This window comes from Monodelphis domestica, chromosome 4 (assembly GCF_027887165.1).
Source record: "Monodelphis domestica isolate mMonDom1 chromosome 4, mMonDom1.pri, whole genome shotgun sequence".
Lineage (NCBI taxonomy): Eukaryota > Metazoa > Chordata > Mammalia > Didelphimorphia > Didelphidae > Monodelphis > Monodelphis domestica.
The window spans coordinates 207,167,428-207,189,426 of record NC_077230.1 but is presented as its reverse complement, the minus strand read 5'-3'; the positions used below and the strand labels follow the sequence as shown (position 1 = coordinate 207,189,426).

The following is a 21,999-nucleotide window of genomic DNA, read 5'->3' as shown; positions in this document are numbered from 1 at the left end:
GATGAATAAACTGAATGTTACCCCCATAAAGTGAACAGAAAGGTAAAACATGAAAGACTTAATTTATGTGAACACTTTGGCCTCCTTGATGACATCTTTTGAGTTACAGGGATGGTGGAGAGGCTCTGAGACACTTGTGGACAGGATTTATTATGCTATGAAGTTAAACATATGGAAGATTTGTAATTTCATTTGTGTACTGTCCTTTGTATATGAAAATGCTTGTATTTTTTGGTTTTGTAACCATTTGGAATAATTTAAAAAACTAGGGGAAAAAACAAATATTTGTTGGTTGCTTGTTTGAATACAAATTTAAGTGTGAAAGAAACTGCTACAGGCTTATTAAAAACTTAAACTCTCAAGCCTATAAGGACCAACAATTGGATAAAACAATGTCATTTTATATTACTATAATACATATATAAAAGAAATATAAGCACATGCCATGTGTGCACTTGGTAGCCACTTCCCTCTCATCACAGCTTTGGACCTATTCAGCAGCAGCACTGTGCCAACTTCCTTTGTCTCCCATTCAGTGCAGTCATTCAGGGTTCTCAGCTGATCTCCTCTCATCTCCTGCCTTTATTTGAAGGGAGAGGGACATGTGGGAAATTCAATCTGAAAGAGGAGTAGTCTGCTTCAGCCAGTCCTCTTTATCATCGCATACTTGTTTTGAAATGTTGCTTATGACATAAATATTCATTTGCTGCCATGGTGTCCATCATGAAATTTTATTAGGTTTGAGTGCAGGTATTCTAATTTACTACAGAAAGTTTATTACTGAACTGTATTTTTCACTTTCAGTTTTTGGAAATTCCTCTTTAAAAATGTTACCAAGCTCTCTAGCCAATGTTTTCATATTGAATTGGCTTATAAGGATTTCCCTGGGTGTCCTGAGCAGCTTTCTTCTGTTTTATCTTAAGTTTGCTCAAAGTCACAATTCTTGGCCTTGAAACTTTTATAATATCTGTTGAATCTGAAGTTGAAAAAGTAATTATTTTACGAGAAGTAGTGAACTTTGACGCTTTGAGCCTTCCAATTAAGTTGCCTGTATGAGGTATTAAAAGCAAAGAGTCTTTAGGCTGAATTTTAGCTTTTGCTTTTCTTCTATGTTCTTTCCCTGAAAATTAGAGAATCAGAATTACAACTGTTATTCTTAGAATAAAGGTGAGATTGATTTAATTTTCACATTATAATTTTCTATTCATGTTCCTGGCCATTATACTCCAGTAGACCCAAAAATATGCCTCAGTCCAGATCAGGCAAGTAGGTTTTCTTCAAATATTGTCAAATTATTAGTTACTCTTGTAAACTTCTGGTCAACTCACAACTAAACCCATTGAAGCTAGCTCTCTGATAAACAAGTTCTTTCCCCTATCTCCAGGGAATTTAGACTTAAGCCAGAAGAGTTCTCTTACCTATCTCTTCTTGTCAATATCTAATTGTAAATTTTGGAGATTTCTGTGATTACCAATCCCTCTTCTAACAGTTTTCTTACCATTTGATATGAGGCTTAAATCCTTACCAAAGGTGTTTTTAGTCAACACCTTAGCTCTAAGGACATACAGGATCAAGCACTGAATTCTGCAAATAAATGTTATGTACTCCTTGCATATAAGTATTAAGTAGAAAGTAAGTGGAAACATAAAAATTTCATAGTACTTCCGAAAGGTAACAAGGAATGACGTGTTTCTCTTCAGGATTAGACTACTCAACTCTAACCTTAAAAGGACTCATTGAGTACTTACTGTTGTATATAGCATTACTAATTTTAAGTGGATATAAAAAAAGAAAGAAAAAGTAGCAGACTACTGTACAGCCTAGAGAAAATGATAGCAAGTATGTAAGAATGGAATTTTAAATACACAAAATGTGATAATAAACTAATGAGTCTAACTTTTTGCCTGTGATTTGTAGGTTATCTCAACGCTTTATTGATACTCTTCTCTTAACAAATCCAGAGTGAACACAATATATAAGTGAAATCACAATGAAGTAAAGCTCTTGACTAAATCATGAGTAAGAGAAGATTTGTTGTGGGTTGCTAGTCTTGTATGGGAGGGGAGATGACTGGGCTGCATTTTAGGCAGAATGAATACATTTGCAACATTTAGATGGAGATAGAGAATTTTTGGAAGGGGTCTTAGAGGTGATCTCATCCAACTTTTCTAAATAATAAAGCTGTACCTTAGAGGGATTAAGTGATTTGCTCAAATCCACATAACTAGTAAGTATCAAAGTCAGGTCTAGTACCTAGGTTTCCTGGCTGGTTCATTGTTTATTCTTTTATATATATTATGCTACCTCTTATCGAATAGAAAATAGTTTCATTTGATTCCTCTTAACCCCCAAGAAAATCCCTTGTATCCGAATGTCACATGAATCTGCCCAGTCAAAATCTTCATTGATTAGTAGTACTTGAAGGACACATCACATTTTCATACCAAGCACACATTTGACTTATATGGAGAATTCATGAGGACAAAGAGTTAGTTATGGTTATTGATGCTTTCATGGCCACAAAGAGAATAATTAATCCAGTTTTAACTAGCAAAAAACTTCATAAGAAGAAAAATATTACCTTTTTTAAAGACAGGAATTATGGATGGGCCTCCATTTATCTCTAGACTGAATAGGAAATATGAAAAAGAATGTATTTATTAAGTGATTATTCTGTGTTGAATACTAAAAATACAAACACAGGGACTGTTGCTGCCCTCAAAGAATTTAGACTCTTTTAGAGGAAATAAGCACATATGCAAGGTTAATAGCCAGGGAAGATGTCTGGAAAGCCACAGAAATGGTGAGCTGATCTATAGAGCCATCATAAATACTTATGTGTCGTTGTTTTTGTTTTTTTTTTAAACCAATACCTTCTATCTTACAATCACTACTGTGTATTGATTCCATGACAGAAAGGTGGTAAGGGCTAGGCAATAGAAGTTAAGTGACTTGCCCAGAGTCACATAGCTAGGAAGTGTCTGAGGCCAGATTTGAACCTAGGACCTCCTGTCTCTAGTCCTGGTTCTCAATCCACTGAGTCACCCAGCTGCCCCCAGTTTTTTTTTTTTTTAAGGTCACATGCACTCACTGATGCTCTATTTCAGCCTTCTAAATTTAGCTTGCCTTTGATACTTCTGAATAATAGTTATGTTGACACACATTAACATCACTAATAACTTATAACCAAGTTCTACCATAATATGATAACCTCCCCATTGCCCAATGATGGCAACTAATCTTTAGAGATATTAAGTCGATTTTCTTGTGAGATTGAAGAATAATCTGTTTGTGAGCCTTTAAAACTCAGTCCTGGCAAGTTACTAAATAAATCCAGGGCAGCCTGATATGACACTGTTTAAGTCCTCAACCCCATACTTCCTGCCCTCTCCAACCCCAAATAGACTGGTACCATTCTATTTACATTTCCAGAGAAACTACAACTGGAAAGAATAGCTTGTTAACCTTCGTTGCTACATGGTTTTAGTATACGGTAAGCAGTGCCTCAGAGCTTAGTATAGGGTCCGGCAAAAAGTGGGGTCTTAATAAATATTGATTGATTGATCATGAAATGGGTGAGGGGAGATACGAACTTGTGAAAATATGAGGAGCTTGTAGGAGAACTTAAGAGTCCACTGGCTCACACTTAACACTGAAGCCCACCATATGAAGGGGCATATTTAGAACAATTCATCTATGTCCCACTCACAATGTGAGAAACTGCCAGGATTTCTGGTAGGAGGTAAAGAGTGCTTGGCATTACCATTTTTAAGATAAAGCTTTTATAATCTGAATTTAATTACCCAGAAATGAATCAGTCTTTTTAATGTTCCTATGGAACTTATGACTCTTTAAATGCTATTTATTGTATGAGAGTTTTTCATAGAACCAATTAGTGGAATTTGGTGGGATATGCCTAGCAATAACCATATGCAATATATTGTGTTTGTCTAGGATTCCTTCATCCAGAAATCTATTAAATACATGCATCATTAATTCACCAAAAACTTATATATATAATTTATATTTATAATGATAGCCCAAATGAAGCCCCAAAGGAGTTATATATCCAGAATTTCCCTGTGAATCAGAAAAAAATCAAATTTTGTTGAAATTAATTTTAGTATTCAGTTTTACTGGATTCTAATTCTTTTGGGAAATTGGTGATCCTTGTATGGTACATGTTTTATTTCTATATGAACTAGAATCTTTTATTATCTATGATACCAGATTGCCTGACATCGAAATAACATGTTAATTATAGAACACTATAACATTAGTTCTTTTGTATCAGATTCTGTTGCTAAAACTCTTTGTTTAACATAAACTATAGAAAAAAATTTGAGGAAAAGTAGGTCCATCTTGAGCCCTATCCAAAGAGAATTAACTGAGGAAAGTATAAAAAGAGTTTTATATAAAACAATACCTTGAAACTCTAAAGAGTGATTTTTTTTCAAAAAGGAAGGAGCACCATATTACGTTTCTCTTCATCTACAACTACATAATCTGACCTTCTGAGATTGAGCCCAAGTGCTTGGCCTAATTCTGGATTAATCCCCTCACCCCATCTCCTCCAAGGTTTTTAAGCAAGGGCTTCATGACCACTTGGTAGGTCTTTTATAGTATGATCTGAGGTTCCTTCCAACTCTGAGCCTGATTTTGGAAAAAATACCGCTGATGTGAAGATTGGTTTCAAAGTCATTATGGCATTCTATTTAACTCCTGGATTATATTTGTAAATAACAAAACTTTCTAGGAATCCTCTGCAATAAGGATGGTCCTAGTCGAATTATACCCATCCTTATGTAGGCAGACTTTCAGGTTCACCGCCCAGCATTCAAGGCATATGTGTCTGGTCAGAAATATTTCTGAGTATCTAATTTTCACTGGACATCTGGAATCTAATTCAGTCATCCACGTAAATCTAACTCTAAAACAAACTACCTAAATATAATTTCATTACCATAATTTCAGATAAAAGCATGGTACCTTAAAGAAGGCAGCCCAATTTTTCTTTGCATTTGAAATTCCTTTACAAAATCTGGGCAAATAGTCGCATCTTTGCTGAGGTTATTCATTAAACGAAGAAATTGATTAGGCTTATTTCTGCATTCCTTTAACAGATATCGGTAAGCTTTTGCATTATAAGTTAAGTAGCCAAGAGCACAGGCACAAGATATACGAACCTAAATGAAATAGAAACATTTCCTTCTTTTTGCTGATTTCCATTTTTTTTATTTCAAATTTTCTGTATCCCTCATCAAATATTTAATAGGAATTAACCCAGTACATTTTTATGGTAGATGTCTGTCTCCCTAAAACAGAATCATAAAAGAATAATGTCTATTCCAACCAGCTTATTTGACAAATGAAATTGATACAAGTAGGGCAACGATGTATGCTGCTAGAGAGAGCAGTAACAAATAATGTCTGATACATTGCAGTGGTGCCCACAGGTATTTCCCAAAGATCAGGAGAGGAAAAATATAGGGATAGATGGGTTAGGAAGTCATAGAAAGGGATCTGATAATTGTCAATAAAAGGTGGCCACACTGAGTGTGAAGCAGAGTTTAGCATACTTTTCAGGACCTGGCACAGGAGTTCATTCCAGAATGGTATAATGACTCCTATTTTGAATTGCCTCCATTGCTTACTCACAGGAGGGAGCAGGTAGTGGGTGGGGAGGATATTTGGCACCAAACCAGTGCCATAGCTGGCATAGCCAACCTCTGGTTCTGTTAGTTTATGGCGCTTATCCACATATCCAATCCAAATAACAAAACATTTTGATTACATCTTATGTGTGACTGCTAAAAATGACTGATTTTTTTTGTTAGGTTCCCCCCTTTTTTACCACCTTAATGACTAGTTTCTGCATAACCAATTCTTTTAGTTCTGGAGTTGTGCTCTAATTTAAGAGTTAAGTTAATGGCTGTTAACAATTTCTAGGTGGCCATATTAATGTTTATGAATGATAGGATGAGAAGTAAATAGCACTTTATTAAAGATGAGAAATAGTACTTTAAAAAATCTCCCACCTTTAAGTTGTTATGAGCCAAAATCATGAAGCTACTAATTAGTGAAATAAGGCAAGAAAAAATTGCTATTATTTAGGCAGGTTGCAGTTTTCTATTTTACCTCTTCTTTTTCTGAGTACAAGTGGTGGCAAAGCCTTTGAATCGTCCTTAGAGTGCTAAAGGCTTCTATAAGACCAGCTCTGGTATGAGTCAGGCTAGCTATCAAATTTCCTATAAATCAATAAAGACAAAAAAGGATATGTGAAGGTATCATTTTCTGCATCAAACAAATTTTTAATAAAACAGTAGAGAGAATTTACTTTTAGCCAGAAAGGAAAGGAGAAAGCTTTGTGAAGTGGAATAAACTATTAAATGTGACCAGACAACTCATTTATGTGTATTGCTGTAAGTGAATCTTGGTGGAAATATGCCACTACAATTGGAAAAAACTCACAGTGCTCACTCTCCTAAGGATAGTGAATACTGTTATCTTTTCTGGGGTGGGAACACAGGATTCTGTATCCTAGGAAAACAATTGAAACACAATAAAAGTAGTTATTTTTCTTACTTGTCTTTTTCCAGAATTCTCTCAGTACTGGAAGTCTCTCCAAGGCTTCCCTCCAAAGGTCAATCAATCATCAGACATTTATTAAGCACCTTTGTGTTAGAATTTTTTTCACAATGCTAAATATTTATCTTATTTTGAGGGCAGCTGGGTACCTCAGTGGATGGAGAGCCAAAGCTAGAGATGGGAGGTTCTAGTTTCAAATTTGACCTCAGACTCTTCCTAGTTGTGTGACCCTGGGCAAGTCACTTGACCCCCATTGCCTAGCCCTTACCACTGTTCTGCCTTGGAACCAATACACAGTGTTGATTCTAAGATGGAAGGTAAGGGTTTAGAAAAAAGTTCTTATTTCATGCAAATTAAAACAATACTGAGGTACCTCTTCATACCTATCTGATTGTCCAGTATGGCAGTAAAGGAAAGTGGTAAATGTTGGAAGGGATGTGGCAAAATTGGGGCACATTGTTGGTGGAGTTGTGAATTGATCCCACCATTCTGGAGGGCAATTTTGGAACTATGCCCAAAGGGCTATAAAACTGTGTATTCCCTCTGATCTGGCAAAATCAATACTGGGTCTATCCCAAAAAGATAATAAAAAAAAAACAGAGAACCTATAGTACAAAAATTTTTATAATAGCTTTTTTGGTCATGGCAAATAATTGGAAATTGAGGAAGTGATCATCAGTTGGGGACTAGCTGAACATATTGTGGTACATGGTGGTGGAATACTATGGTGATATAAGAAATGATAAGCAGAACTGGAATAACACTGTATATTATAACAACAATATTGGATGATGATTATCTGTACTTGGCTACTCTCAGCAATGCAATGATCTGGGGCAATCCTAAAAGACTTATGACAGGGAACACTATCCACCTCCTGAGAAAGAACTGTTGGGAGTTGTCTTTCACATCAGTGCATTTATGGGTTTATTTGGGGGTTTTGGTTATTTATGAGTGTGCTTTTACAACAGTGACCAATATGGAAGGGTGTTTTGCATGACAATAAAAATAAAATTTAATAATTTTTTAAGTTCTTATTTTAGACAGATTCTAAGACCAGTGTCTCATGTCTATCTTTTGTTCCTATTTCGTCTCCTGAAGATTTTCGAGAGCCACTACCTTCACTATGTAGTTAGGCATTCTGGGAATAAAAAGGAAAGCAAAGGACAACCCAGGAACTCATAGTCTGATAACGTTCACAGGAATCCAAGTCCCAAACCATTGTTAGAGGATTACTTATCACTTGAGTTATTAATAGCTATTACTGTAAAATAATTGGTGAAAATAGTTTTACATATTACTTTGATTAACTCCTTACCTGTTAATACCAGAGTCGCTGTCCTGCATGAATACAGAAGATCAACTAAAATAGTAATGCCTCTTGCACTCAAAGTAATATGATCCGCATCAACAATAACTTTGGCTAACACAATGATCTGAAAATCAAGCAAGACTTCGAATTCATTCTCTGGAGTAGGAGCCACAGGAAACATTTGGAACTAGAAAGCATCTTTCATTTTGACTTTGCTTTCTTCTACTAGGTAGGATAGGATAAGAAAAAAAAAAGGGGGGGGGAGGTTGTAGTAACTAGATCCTCTGCTCATCTTGGGGTTGCTGCAATCTCTGCAGTGATCTTCAGGAATAAATCTCTCCCTTCTCACAGAGTGTGATTTTTTTTTTTCAGAATTCTGAGGAGCTTGGAGAGGAAGTAGTTGTGGTGACTACAGGCATTTTTCAAAATGCATGGAATTAAAGGTAATGAGAAGATCAGAAGAACAAGGACATACCAGCTAATGATTAGACTAATTTGACATGTCTCCGGAGAAGCTGAGGGGGAAAGTTATCCATATAAATAGACAATAACATCAATGCTTACCCATGCAACATGTGCTGTGCACATATGAAATTATATTGTGTTCCATGATATACATGATAACTGATGCATGCTCTTATCTTTGATTTCTCTTATAATGACTACTGGTTTTGTCTTAACATCATGTATGTGTTGTATAATTATATATTGTATATATTACACATCTGATATATAATAACTTCATTTGCTTTTAGCAAATTAATTTACCTTTTTGGGACATGGAATTTGGCAGGGAAAACAAAGGATAATGGGCAAGGCAGTACAAATTTTACAAAAAATTTGGGGAAGGCTTTTCAAATTATTTGCAATATGCTAAATTTAAATATTTACTCATTTGGAATATAATTAATTTTTATACCTGAAAGGCTGCCATTGCTTGTTCAGTCTCAATTTCCGAGTTCAGAAAGGGTTCAAAAATTGACAATGTAATTGCTCCACTTTCCAGTATTAAATACTGCTGATAGCAATTATTGAAAGCAAAAAGAGTTATGGCATAGCCCGCTCTTAAGCAAATTTCCTAGAAATGAGAAAAAAAAAAGCATTATCTTGTAGGTCATTATTTTATCATATCCTCAAAAAGGAGTGTATTAGCAAAATAGGTAGCATTTAATTCATAAACTAGTCTAGGGATAAAATTGGATTTAGGGTTTCATTTATATGCAAAACTCTTGGATGAAGATGGAACTTAAAGATGCTGACCCCAAATTTTAAGGGAGCTAAAGTTGAATCCACAGCTAACACCTGAAGAATTCTACATCTTCCTCCATTCAAAGGCCTATTCCACTGGCCTTGTCATCATACAGAGCTGACCCTGAGATCTTACAGCTTGTCAAGAAGTCCAAACAGGTCCCCTGAAGCCACAAAAGTTTCAAGTTTCATGGCAATTATCTCTCATCCAGCCTTTCCAATCTCACAGAGGTCCATCTTCAGATGCACTATCAAGTAAGAAGGGATTGGCCATTTTGAAAAACTGAGTATCAATTTTGGGGGACCTGAGCAGCTTGGAAACTATGAATGAGCATCACCAAGTAAGTTGATGATCATTATAAATCTAAACTACTGGCATTCACTGATTAACTGAGTTATTTGATGGGTTTGGGGTTGGGAAGGAGGTGTAATCATCAGTGTTATTAAAGAAACTTTAATGGAATTTTTCTGTTATAGTTACTAACATCCATTGGTAATGATATTTACTCCAGAAGATTAGCATTGGCTCTTTCTGAGTGTGTAACTGGACAAGTAATTTATTGCCTATCTATTTCTCAGTATTCTCATCTGTGAAATGGGATCAGCAACACTTGTACTGCCTTTTCCACAAAGTTCCTGTGAGGAAAATTCTGTAACCTTAAAAGTATTTTATAAATGAATGATTATTTAAATTTTTTTAAGAAACAATGGACAAAAACTTAGAAAACTTAGATTCTAGTCCAAGCCTTACCCTTCTGGACCTCAATTGTAAAATCAAAGGATTGTATTATGCTGTTTGCAAGTTCCCTTCCAATTCTATAGTTTTATTTGCTCAATATATGGAGCTACTATGTAGTAAAACTGTATACTATATACTACTATGTAGTATAAGCATTTTATAATAATAGTATCTTTAAAGTACCTTCTCTGGTGAATGAAGAAGATAAAGGACATCATCATACCTAAAACCTTCTTTTTCTTGCAGTATATCTTGCAATTTATTATTCTTCAGGACAATGCAAGCCAAGGCACATGCCACTTCAACCTGAATATGTTGTTTTTTTTAAAAAATCACGCATTATTTACTAATAATTTACCCAAAGAATTAAGTGAACCAGTCAAAAGTATTCATAAGGTGCCCATATAAGGCACAAGCTATAATATAACAAAATTATCTAGATTAAATGAACTACTAGATTTTAAAGCACTTTGCCAAGTCCAAAGAGCTATGTAAATATCATCGTCATCATAGGGCAGCTAGGTGACACAGAAGATAGAGAGTGCTGGCCTGAAGTCAGGAAAACACATCTTCCTCAGTTCAAATCTGGTCTCATTCATTCACTAGCTGTGTGATCGTGGGTAAGTCACTTCACCCTGTTGGCCTCAGTTCCCCCATCTGTAAAATGAGCTGGAGAAGGAAATGGCAAACTACACCATTATCTTTGCCAAGAAAACCCCAAATGGGGTCACAAAGAGTCAGACATGATTGATAAATGGCTGAAAATAGAACATTCTGCACAACAACTCTATGAATTCAGTGCTATTATTATTCTCTGATATATTACTGACAAGGAAACAGGCTTTGTGAGATCATGACTTATTCAGGGATGCACAGCTATTAAATGGTCAAAGAAGAATTCAAGCCCAGAATCTTCCTAGTTCCAAGTCTAGGACTCTATACATTATTCCAATTGCCATTAAAAACAAAACAAAACAAAACAACAAAAAAAAACCCTTACCTTCCATCTTGGAATCAATGATAAGGAATGGTTCTAACTCAGAAGAATTGTAAGAGCTAGGCAACAGGGTTAAGAGATTTACCCAGGGTCACACAGTTATGAAATTTCTGAGCCACATTTGAACCCAGAACCTCCTGACTCCAGGCCTGTTTCTTAATTCACAGAGCCACCCAGCTGCCCCCCACCCCCCACACACACTTGATTACTTCTTTTAAAAAGACTGGGTGGAGATTTTCTTTTTCATTTGTACCCATGCACAATATCCTGTGCACACTGATTCCACAATGGTTGTGCACAAGTGAGACACAAACTCACATGTATTGTTGCCCCATACCTGGGATCAGCAGCACAGGTAAAGGAGCATTTCTTCAAGCAGCACAGAGCCAGACCTATGCCACATCTTCCCAGGACTCAGAAGCTATTTTGGAATTTGTTATCTGACAATTGCAGAGACCAGATTCTAAGCTCTAGTAGAAGAACATCTTTCTGATTTGGTAGAGAACTGGGAATGATATGCAGATAAAAGTTTTCTTTCCACTATAGGTAGAAGAAGGGATGGAGTGTCACTCAGTATGTAAGCTAGATCCTAAAGGGAGAATTTGAGTGACAATCTCATACCAAATTACAGAGTTTTCACTGGAAGAAAGGTACAAATCAATATAATGGAATTATGCTCTATTTCTTAGAAAAATATCATTTTTTATACCTTAAATATGTATTGTATTGGTATGTCCATATTGCATACAAAATGAATTATTTGGGGGCAGCTTGGTAGCTCAGTGGATTGAAAGCCAGGCCTAGAGACAGGAGGTATTGGGTTCAAATCTGGCCTCAGACTTCCTAGCTGTGTGACCCTGGGCAAGTCACTTAACCCCCATTGCCTAGCCCTTACCACTCTTCTGCCTTGGGGCCAATATATAGCATTTCTAGGGCAGAATTTTTTTATTTATTTATTTTATTTTATTATTTTATTTATTATTTTATTATTTATTATTATTTAATCAATAATATAAATTTATTTAATTTTTAAGAAAATTAAATAAAACCAAAATGAATTATTTACAAAATATTTTTATTGTAACTGTTTAGTTTTTCCCCAAATAAAAAATTTCTAATTCTACATCATTAAAAGAATGTAATATAAATAAGCACAGTTCAATATTTCCTCTGAAATAGACATTTTCTCATCTAAAATGAGAAAATATTTCTCATATTTTGGTTTTTCATATGCTTTGAAAAGGGTTAGTAAAACTTAAATAATAATTTATTAATTGTAGTTAATAGGGCACATTAGCAATTATAATCTTAGGAAGTTTCCTAGATCAACTCTCATCTCCCTCACTGATATTCGAAATGGCTTCATATTCTATAATTATGCCTCCTCTGATAACAAGTATAGAGTATCAAAGTGAAATAGTAGCAAATTAACTCGTGTTTTTCCTCAACCTAGAGCCAATAATCTTTTTTTCACTTACAGCTTTAGGAAAATATATATTTTTTCCTTTGTACAATTTCTTCCTTGAATAAAATTGTTTATAGCAAGAGTCCTGATTTTCTAAAGACTTGCAACAAGTATTTGAAGGGTTATTCTGTGATAATTAAAGGTTATTTGGTGGAAGTAAATGGAAGAGTCAGCTATTTGTAGCTTTTAAATTATGTATGCCATTCCTTCATATACTTCACTCCAAAGTACACAATTACATATTTGTTAGAGAGGCCTAGGAAGCAAAAAATAATGTTGAAAATCTACCAGGATTTGTCAATGTACAAGCAATGCTGCTATATAACTCCCTCATTTCTTGCTTAATTGTTAAAATAAGTGAAGAAAAAAGGGAAATTTATGAAATTGTAAAAGCCTGAATATCGTGTAGATATTCTATTCCTCTCAACATGTGAAAAACAACACTAGATAGCATTTATGATTGTCTAGAATTTTTTCAAGAAAAGCAAATTAAATTTTAATAAATATTCAACCTAGTAGAAGCATTATAAATAGCATATGCAATAAAAACCATGAAGCATCAATTGGTTAAATTTAAAAATTTTTATAGTTGTACAAACAAAAATAAATTCTCAGGAAATTCTGTTCCAGTTGTTTTCACACATAAGAAAATGTTAAAATCCTTTATACAAACCTTAATCTGAACAGATGGATGATTTCTCAGGAGTTGAATAAGTACAGGGAAGGCTTGCTCATCTACAATATATTGCTGACTGGTAGCATTGTTTGTATGGGCCACACCTGTAAAAGTCTACATGTCACATGGATAATCTATTCCTCTGAACATATGAAAAACTTAACACTAAAAAGAAACCAAAATCCTTGTCTTATCACTGGTAAAATTTGAAGACAGTAGATCATTTCAGTTGCCTTCATTATGAAAAGATAACCACCATACAAAAGGAATTGCTGAAACTTCGAGAATTTGATATTGGTCTTAGATGTGTCTTTGTGAAAACCGATTCATTTGCACTTGGTCAAACAAACTAAGGAGAGAAAAATAACAAAAACACTGGAGGGTAGGATGTGGGACTGGGGAGGTAACAAGGGGGAAAGGGGAGGACACAAAAATTATTTGATCATACTGAAAGAATCACAGAATTTGAGAAATGGAAGGGATCTCTAAGGTCACTAGTTAAAACCATATCCAAAAGGAATCCTCACTCTAACATACCTGAAAAATAGTAATTCAGCCTCTGAAAACCCCAAGGAGGACAAACCTGTGTTTTTCTACCCTATGGAAGCTAAGGTACTAAAAATCCTTTTAAGTTCCTCATATTTCTGTGCTCTGCTTTTAATTTTCTTGTTTCTTTTTTTTTTCTTTCTGCCCATCTTTGCCTCCAGCCTCCATTTTATGTACTAACCACTCACCCTTCATTGTTTAGTTACCCATTCCATGGTCTTATTCTCCTCAAAGAATGCAGGCTCTTTAACAAACCTGATCTTTATAAAAGATTGTCTCATTCTTCAGATATGCCTTAGACAAGTGATAGATCATGGGACCACAGCCCTACTTACCCTAGCACCTGTCCAAGGCATGGGACAAGAATTGCCACAATAGTAATACCTGGCAGAATACTAAAATATAGTCCCTTATTCTGTACTGCATCACTGGGTACAAGCCTGGGAACCAAAAGTGCCCAACCCCAAAGATAGCCCCCTCAGGACCATCCAATGAACTTCACCCAAGTAGCCACTTTGACCAATAGAGGCAACAGATTACCTCATTCCAGACAACTATGCTATAAGAGGCTAAACCCATCTTTACTCTAGCAGAGACTTGGCAGCCATCTTTGTTGGTGCTGATCTACTCGGGCTTCCTCTACCCCACTCCACTGCCACTTCTACTGCCATTCATCAGCCTTCAATCCCCCTTGCCCCATCCTCTTTTCCTATAAATAAAGCTTTGCTTTATTACTTCTCTCTGGCTTCATTTGTCTCAGGTCGGACCCCTTATCAGTCAGACTGACACCAATGTCATAGAAGCCTAACAGTTCATCCTAGAATAATGACACTCTTTCTATGACAGTAAGCCTAATGAAAACAATTCTTTTTGCTAAATTATAGGCACCTACAGGATTAAAGAATTTTTAAATAGTGAAAAAATTACCAGGAAAAAAATTTTCATGCTTACAAAAGCTGACAAAGTGAAATTAACAATGCTTATTTAGTTATTTTATCTGTAATTATGTACAAAAAGAGTTATGCTAATCACTGGCAAAAGCCACAAGCTTAAAAATAATTAAATGAAGCAGAATTTTCACAAAACAATAATTCCTTTATACACTTAACTAATCTTTGTTTTTTTCTATTATGTATTCTTTATGAAAGTAGAAAATTACCCATATGTACCAAAAATAGAGTAGTTATTTTTGTTGTAGCAAAGTACTAGAAACAAAAAAAAAATCTATCAGTTCGGAAATGATTGAAAAAAATCATGGTATGTAAATACATCAAATTTTATGGTTGGACTGAATAGATTTAATTGATCACCAGAGATTTAATTTCTAAATCCCAAAAATGAATTACTAAAGTAAAATGGAATTTATTGTAATTTATTTTAACATTAAAGAGATGATATTAAGGAAGAGAGAAAAGGGGAGAGAGAGAGAGAGAGAGAGAGAGAGAGAGAGAGAGAGAGAGAGAGAGAGAGAGAGAGAGAGAGAGAGAGAGAGAGAGAGAGCTCTGGCTTCCTCTGAGCCAGGTAGAAATTCTAAGGCCCCAGCCAGGAGAAAGGAGTCTCAAGATGATGGGCTTTTCCCAGAGGCTCACCCCTCCAGAAAGGGCAAGGAAGGAAGTCGGCCTTTACACTAACCACATTGTCAATTCAATCAGTAGATTCTTTTATCAGCCTCAACTCCAGCAGGCTCCATTCCAAGTGTGTCTCTTTCAAACTCCAAGTCTCTCTCTTCACTCCAAGTGACTTTCTTCACTCCAAGTGTGTCTCTGTGTCCACTTTTAAAGACCTTTTCCTCTTGTATCACTTACCCAAAATGTTTATGTCTACCAATCACAGCTGACACTCCACTCCAGGACTGCCGACCCTTTCACACATGGGTCACAGACATCCCACTCAATGTATGAAATGGGTAGTCACACCTTTTTTGTGGTTAAAATCCAAAATGGGTAGATCTCCATACTCAACTTTTTAAGTACTTTGCTTTACACTTTGAGGACTAAAATCTTAAAATAGACAGGGGATTACAATTTAATCTTCAAATTCAAGGAAGAGCTAAGTACCTTCATTGTACAATCAGAGGAGAGCCAAATTCAATCTTCACAAATATAATGGAATATCATTTTATTCTGAGAAATGACATAAGGGTTGGTTTTAGAGAAACACGGGAAATTTTGTATTAATTGATACAGATTGAGGAGAGTAGAACCAGAAAAAATAATTTATATAGCAACAAATATTCTTTTTAAAAAATAACTTGGAAAGGTTAAAAACTCTAATCAATGCAATGACCACCAACAAGCAATGATAAAGGCTGCTCCTGATGGGAGGATAATATGCCAAGATAGAAAAAGAAACATACAGTTTTGAATATTTGCAAATGTGTAGATTTGTTTTGACTATATTAGCAGAATTCCATTTCCCACTGTTTTTATTTGTAGTAAGGGTAAATAAACTAAAAAAGAAAAGCATTGCCAAAAAGTAAAGAAATTAAAGAGGGTTGTTGAAGCATCTTTAAAAGTATATAGAAGAAAAAAATGGAAGTTCAGAGAAAAGTACAAACAAGCAAGACTTTGAAAATCACATTGAAATTATATGCTTTTTATTCTTTAAAAAAAAAAGCAAGTCATACATAATAGAGATTTATTTTTAAATACCAAAAAAGAGAAGCACACAGAGAGAAAGAAGTCATTCTAGAAAAGAACAGAAAAGAATTTCAAGCTATTTCTTGATGCAAAGATCCATCTTTTCAACAGTTCTTCTGGGTATATTGTATATTGAGATGTCCTGGTGTCAGCTCTAACCTCCTTAGCTGATTGTTAAATTTTCAGTGTAACTCTTCAGAAATCAGCAATTCCTATACACCAAGCCTTGGTTTATTATTTTGTGGGATGTCTAGTCTCAACTGTTAGCAATACAAATCAAACTTTAAAGTGTAGGTATATGTCTGTACATACATTTTCCCTCCCAGACATCCCTGTTGAACATTTACTAGTATGTTCTTTATATTGCTCTATAAATTTTGCTTAAGCTCAGCAGGACTACAATAGAAGAATCAAGAAATGAAGTCATCATCAGCCTGGAGGCTTGGTAAACTATAGGTGAACAATAATAGTAGTAATAATGTTGATGATGATAATCACAATGGCCATTTATGCTTTAAGGTTTGCAAAATGCTTTATATCCATTATATCATTTGAGTTGCACAATATTCTCTTGAAAATACATTCAATGATTCAAAATTATGAGTAATGAAGAGGGCAATGCATAGTGAGACAAGCACATTTTTAGAATGAAATATATTATAGAAGTGGTCTAGAGAACAGGAATATCTTCAAGGAAATGCTTGGAAAGGAGGTAGACCAGTTATGTGGTGAGAGAAAGGGATAACAAATGGACATGCTGAATGCTCCACTGATATACTCGCAAAATGTAAAAAGACCTAGAAGAAACTACATTGAGTTGATCATATCTATACAAGAAAATGGGAAAGAATAATTGGATAAGAAGACATGTATACCAGGGCATGGAATGCCCAAATGGATAAGATCATAGGTTCATTAAAACAAACTGGCATAATTCTTCAGAAAAACAACCCCAAATGGAATAAACCCTATTAGTGTATATTATGACTATTGCCATCATAGACACTATCCCAATTTCTAACAACTAAAGAAAGATTTTTCACATAGTCTCAAAAGTTTATACATTGCAAATGGGACACAGTGGAGTGGGTAAGAAAGATAGGAAACCCTTCGGTTTATTGGCAGAATCATTGTAAGGTCACCCTTCCCCAAACCAATACTATACAATCCAAGCTAAAGTTTCCAAATGCATTTCAGTTGATTTGTGGCAATAAGGGAATATGAGATATAATTTCCTGTTTCATTTTAACACGGAGTGTTTTTCTCTGCAGATTTCTGAGTCATTCACTCTCTACTAATGGTTCACAAAATTGAATTAATTTTAGTCATGACACTACAAATGTTAATGCTGGTATATTTACTAGCCATGCATCAGGGGCTCTGGTATGTCTCATGCTTTAAGCATGATAAGAAGCCAGAAAAAGACTGAGAGAACCTTGACCCTATTTTAATAGTCCCCCAGCACTGGCACATTATACCTTGAATATTTGTCACCTGTATCACTTAACTCTGACTCCTGCCTTCATGCACATTTATATAACTGGTCTTCTCTTTGGTTCTACTCCCTGACTCAGCTTTATTAATAATAGGCTACTGCCTAAAACCTAAACCTCAACAAGTCATATGCTTGATGACATCCGCCTGAACCTAGTGAAGGATAAAGGTAAAAGAAAAAAGTAGTAGCAACAAATTATCTGCTTCTCAGTCTGTATTAATTTTGTATCAATTCATTTCAACCTCATTTTGGTGTACATCGAATGCTCTAAGAAGAAATTTCAAAGCATGGAAAAAGGCATTTATAACCTTGCAAACTACTTGTAAGAACGTGCAACTACGGTTATACCTTCCTATAAATGGGCTACAAAGGGAAAGTTGACAAACAGAACTTAAAACTGGAATTTTATGTCCTCGACCAGTGCAATTTCTCTCATTTTGAAGTGGAAGTCGTTGAGAAAATGGATTGCCAAGCACAGCCAGTCTCTCCTTTAGTACAGCCCTTGAGCACTCTAGTGACTAGAGATATATGAAAATCATAGCTCAACAGGACCTTTGGAAGAAGCAGGAAATTCTTAGTCTGCTTAAGACCCAAGATGACCCACTGCTTATGGAAATGAGAATAGAGGACAAGAAGTTAGCTTATATTTCTATTAAAAATTACTTTACATGTCTTTAAGAAATATAAGATTGTACAAACCTATACATATGGTTCCCACAGCTCTGATAACACTCAAAAGTGTGCCCACAGCTATCTTGCTAATTCTCAGTAGTCGAACCAAAGGTGCAATACCATTTCCTTCACATATTTGGTTTTGGTGCACTTTGCTGTCTTTACTCAGAGCTATGACTGCTTCACCTCCTTGCAAAACAAAGGAAAAGAAATATTTCTTAAGTAATGATGAATATTTTGTGAATTTATATATATATAGTATACACACACACACACATATTTAAAAAATGATACATCATTGTAGCATGTAGTTAACCACAAGTTCTCAAAGGGTTTTGCCCATTCAGCAAAGTTAGTCAACAAACATTTTTTTCCTATGTGCTTTCTGTTTTCTATGTGTTAAGCACTAGAAACACTAAGAAACACAAAAAGAGCCTCTATTCTTGAATTCTGATTCTAATGGGAAAGACAACATCCAGAGAGACATACATACAAGATAGATAGATAGATGGATAAATAGATAGATAGATAGATAGATAGATAGATAGATAGATAGATAGATAGATAGATATAGTGCAAATGGAAGTATTTTTTTAAATAGCACAAGAAGTTGAGAGGGGAAATCTGGGGAAATGGGGTTTGAGTTGAATCTTGAAGGAAGCCAGGAGGTAGAAGTGAAGAGGAAGTGCTTTCCAGGTATGGGGGCATCCAATGAAAAGGCAGACATTTGGAGATGGAGCATCATGTACAGGAATAGCAAGAACAGTGTCACTTAATCACAGCCCATGGAGGGGGGCAAAGCATAAAAATATTGGAAAGTTTAAAAGGACCCAAATTGTTAAGGGTTTTAAAATCCAAACAGAAGATTTTATATTTGATCCAGATGGTAATAGGGAGCTATTGAAGTTAACTAGGAAGGCTCATGCTTGAGGAAAATCACTTTAGTAGTTGAGTGGAGGATGAATTAGGTTGCAGAGGGTATTTGAGGTAGGTAGACTAATTGGAACATTATTACAATAGCTTTTTGGTGGGGGAGAGAATAATTTCAGTTTGGGATACTTTGAGTTTTAGATGTCTGTTAGACATCTAATTCAATTTATCCAAAAGACAAGTTGGTGATGTAAGAATACAGTTTACAAGGGAGTTTTAGACCTGAATATATAGATCTGGTCAATTTCAGAGAGATGATCATTGAATCCACAGGGACTGGTGAGATCAGTAAACTGCAAATAAGATTTAACTAATTTCATCAAGAAGGAGAAGCTTCATGGTGGGTCCTGCCAAGACTGTTTTTGTTAGTGTTGAGTGGTTTCAGTTGTATCTGACTCTTCATGACTCCATTTGGGGTTTTCTTGGCAAAGATACTGGAGTGGTTTGCCATTTTCTTCTCCAGCTCATTTTACAGATGAGGAAACTGAGGCAAACAAGTTTGAAATTGATTATTATTATTATTATTGATTAAGAGTTTTATCCATCATAACATTAACCATTGTAACCAAGTTCGCAAGGCTCAGAGCCAGTTATTTCATGTAGGCCTCATGGTACTTGTTAAATGACCATGAATCCAACTCAATAACAACCATGCTACTTGAAGGAGATACAAAAAATGGATGAAGGATGATTGGTAATGAGACATATTTCACTAGCACCAGGTTTCAGGTACAGGAAGTGATGAGATGGAGACTTTCCAAAGAATGTTCCAGAAGATGATGACTATCTTCTAGCAAAACTATACACTTATAGCTCAATTACAGTCTTAGCTTAGTTTTCATCCCTAGAGAACTTGCTACCACTTACTATTTTGGTATCCTATATAACTTGTTGCCTTTTCAACTGTATAAAAAGCTGCCCTGACTGACAGCCATGTCTGGTCACCAAAGAGCCATTGACTGCTATTATTGATAACTCGTAATAAATAGATTATGGTCCAACTTTTTGTGCCTCAAATTCTCTTTGATTTATCACAATATAGGATTAAGTGACTTTCCTAGGGTCATACAGCTAGTAAGCACCTAAAGCTGGATTTGAACTTGGAAAGATGAGTCTTACTGAATCCCATCCCAGCACTATATCTACTAGTTTAGTTAACGTCAGAAAGGTTAGAATATTTTTTAGCTTGAGAAATTTATTAGCCCATTTACTAAATAAAAGAAGGTCAGTGATCTGAATTGGTAGAGAGAATACCCATTCACATATCCTTAAAGTATTGAAATATACCTCCCCCTCAGAAGTTACTTACCAACATATTGCATTTTAGCTGATGGTGACAAAAGCATGTCAATTATAAAATTGTATCCAATCTGTTCTGCCATAAATTTCTGTTGTTTCAGACTTTGCCCTGCCAAAGCCCACAATGCTGTAGCCCCTTGTTCTTTAACAGGTATGTGAAATGCCTGAAAATTGGGAGGAGTAGGGGGAAGTCTTTTTATTTATTCATTAAACAAGGACATATTGAGTAACTTATGTTGTACATACCATTGTAAAAGGTATCTATTCATATAAATCTTCACATGCTTCTCTATAGTTATTATTTTTACTGTTCCTCATGGCACATTAATATTCCACTATATTCATATAAGACAACTTGCTTAGTCAAACCCCAAATGATAAACATCTACTCTGTTTTTCAGTAGCGTGTACAATTTATGAAAACTATTTACTCTATAAGCTCACATTCCAAACTAAATTACAAAATTTTTAAAAATGGAATTATTTTCTCAATAAATTGAAAAGTAATAAAATTATTTACCTTCAAGAGTTTTAAGAGATATTTAGTTAATGATTTTTCTAGAAATCCTCTTTGTATAGCACCATTGTGACTTGCCAGTGATTCTACAGCCATGGCTCCTTTCACTTGAACACTGATTTGTTTTCCTTTAAAAAGTGCTACAAGAGGCATGATTGCACCTTCCCTGGCGATAGCTTCCTGCATATCCGGATTTCCACGAGCAATTTCAGCAATTGCAGCTGAAGATACAGCCTGCAGCACATCTTTAAAGGAACAGAGTCGCTCACCAAAAATATACATATTTTAAAATTAAGATGTATCAAAATACAGTATTTCCTCTTTGAAAATATTTTGAATATATTTCCTCTATGGATATTCTTTATAGGCAGAGAGAATTGATTTCCATGGCATAAGGAAATAAGACTGGGCTAATCAAACCCTCCTCCCCAACCTACTGTGCTATGACTTACAAAAGGACTCAGGTTGACTATGGGATTCCAGGGTAAAGGCTACAGCCATGACCTCAGTACCACCACATGAAGCTCAGGGCTCTGATGGCAGCTGGCAGGGAGGAACTAGGTGGGTTGGAAGGGGGGGGGATCTAGTTGGGTATCCTTGGCCACTGAGAAGGCTGGGGAAGATTTGATCTCAGGGTAGATTAGCTCAGTAGATCACTTTAACCAGTTTAATCTAGTATACCAGCAGAGGAAAAAGAAGACTAAACATTCCCTTTAGGGCAGAGCAGCTCAAATGCCTAGGTCCAGTAAACAAACAGAGGAGAAAGGAGGGTAAAAAAATGGAGTAAAAATCAAAAGAAAAAGAAGGAAGAAATGATTGGAAATTTCTGTAGAGATAAATAACAAAGAAAAGAACAAACAGAGATGGATGGGATCC

At 35.4% G+C, this 21,999-nt stretch overlaps 1 protein-coding gene across 5 annotated transcripts in view; it reads right to left on the bottom strand.

The window, feature by feature from the left end:
* Nucleotides 1–385: 385 nt before the first annotated feature.
* The window catches only part of ANKAR (ankyrin and armadillo repeat containing), an 83,550-nt gene continuing 61,936 nt past the window's right edge, over nucleotides 386–21,999 (bottom strand). For 3 of the 5 annotated variants that reach the window (XM_007494496.3, XM_056794117.1, XM_056794116.1), the window contains 11 exons: nucleotides 21,127–21,368; nucleotides 20,617–20,770; nucleotides 18,405–18,566; nucleotides 13,023–13,129; nucleotides 10,071–10,193; nucleotides 8,820–8,978; nucleotides 7,907–8,024; nucleotides 6,139–6,248; nucleotides 4,990–5,186; nucleotides 2,582–2,628; nucleotides 386–1,120 (listed from right to left, as the gene is read on the bottom strand). In XM_007494496.3, coding sequence (XP_007494558.1) covers nucleotides 843–1,120; nucleotides 2,582–2,628; nucleotides 4,990–5,186; nucleotides 6,139–6,248; nucleotides 7,907–8,024; nucleotides 8,820–8,978; nucleotides 10,071–10,193; nucleotides 13,023–13,129; nucleotides 18,405–18,566; nucleotides 20,617–20,770; nucleotides 21,127–21,368 — 1,697 coding nt within the window. In that variant the 3' untranslated portion in view covers nucleotides 386–842. Of the gene's footprint in view, nucleotides 1,121–2,581; nucleotides 2,629–4,989; nucleotides 5,316–6,138; nucleotides 6,249–7,906; nucleotides 8,025–8,819; nucleotides 8,979–10,070; nucleotides 10,194–13,022; nucleotides 13,130–18,404; nucleotides 18,567–20,616; nucleotides 20,771–21,126; nucleotides 21,369–21,999 lie in introns of all 5 variants that reach the window. The other 2 variants (XR_008911269.1, XM_007494499.3) reach the window with 2 other exon arrangements.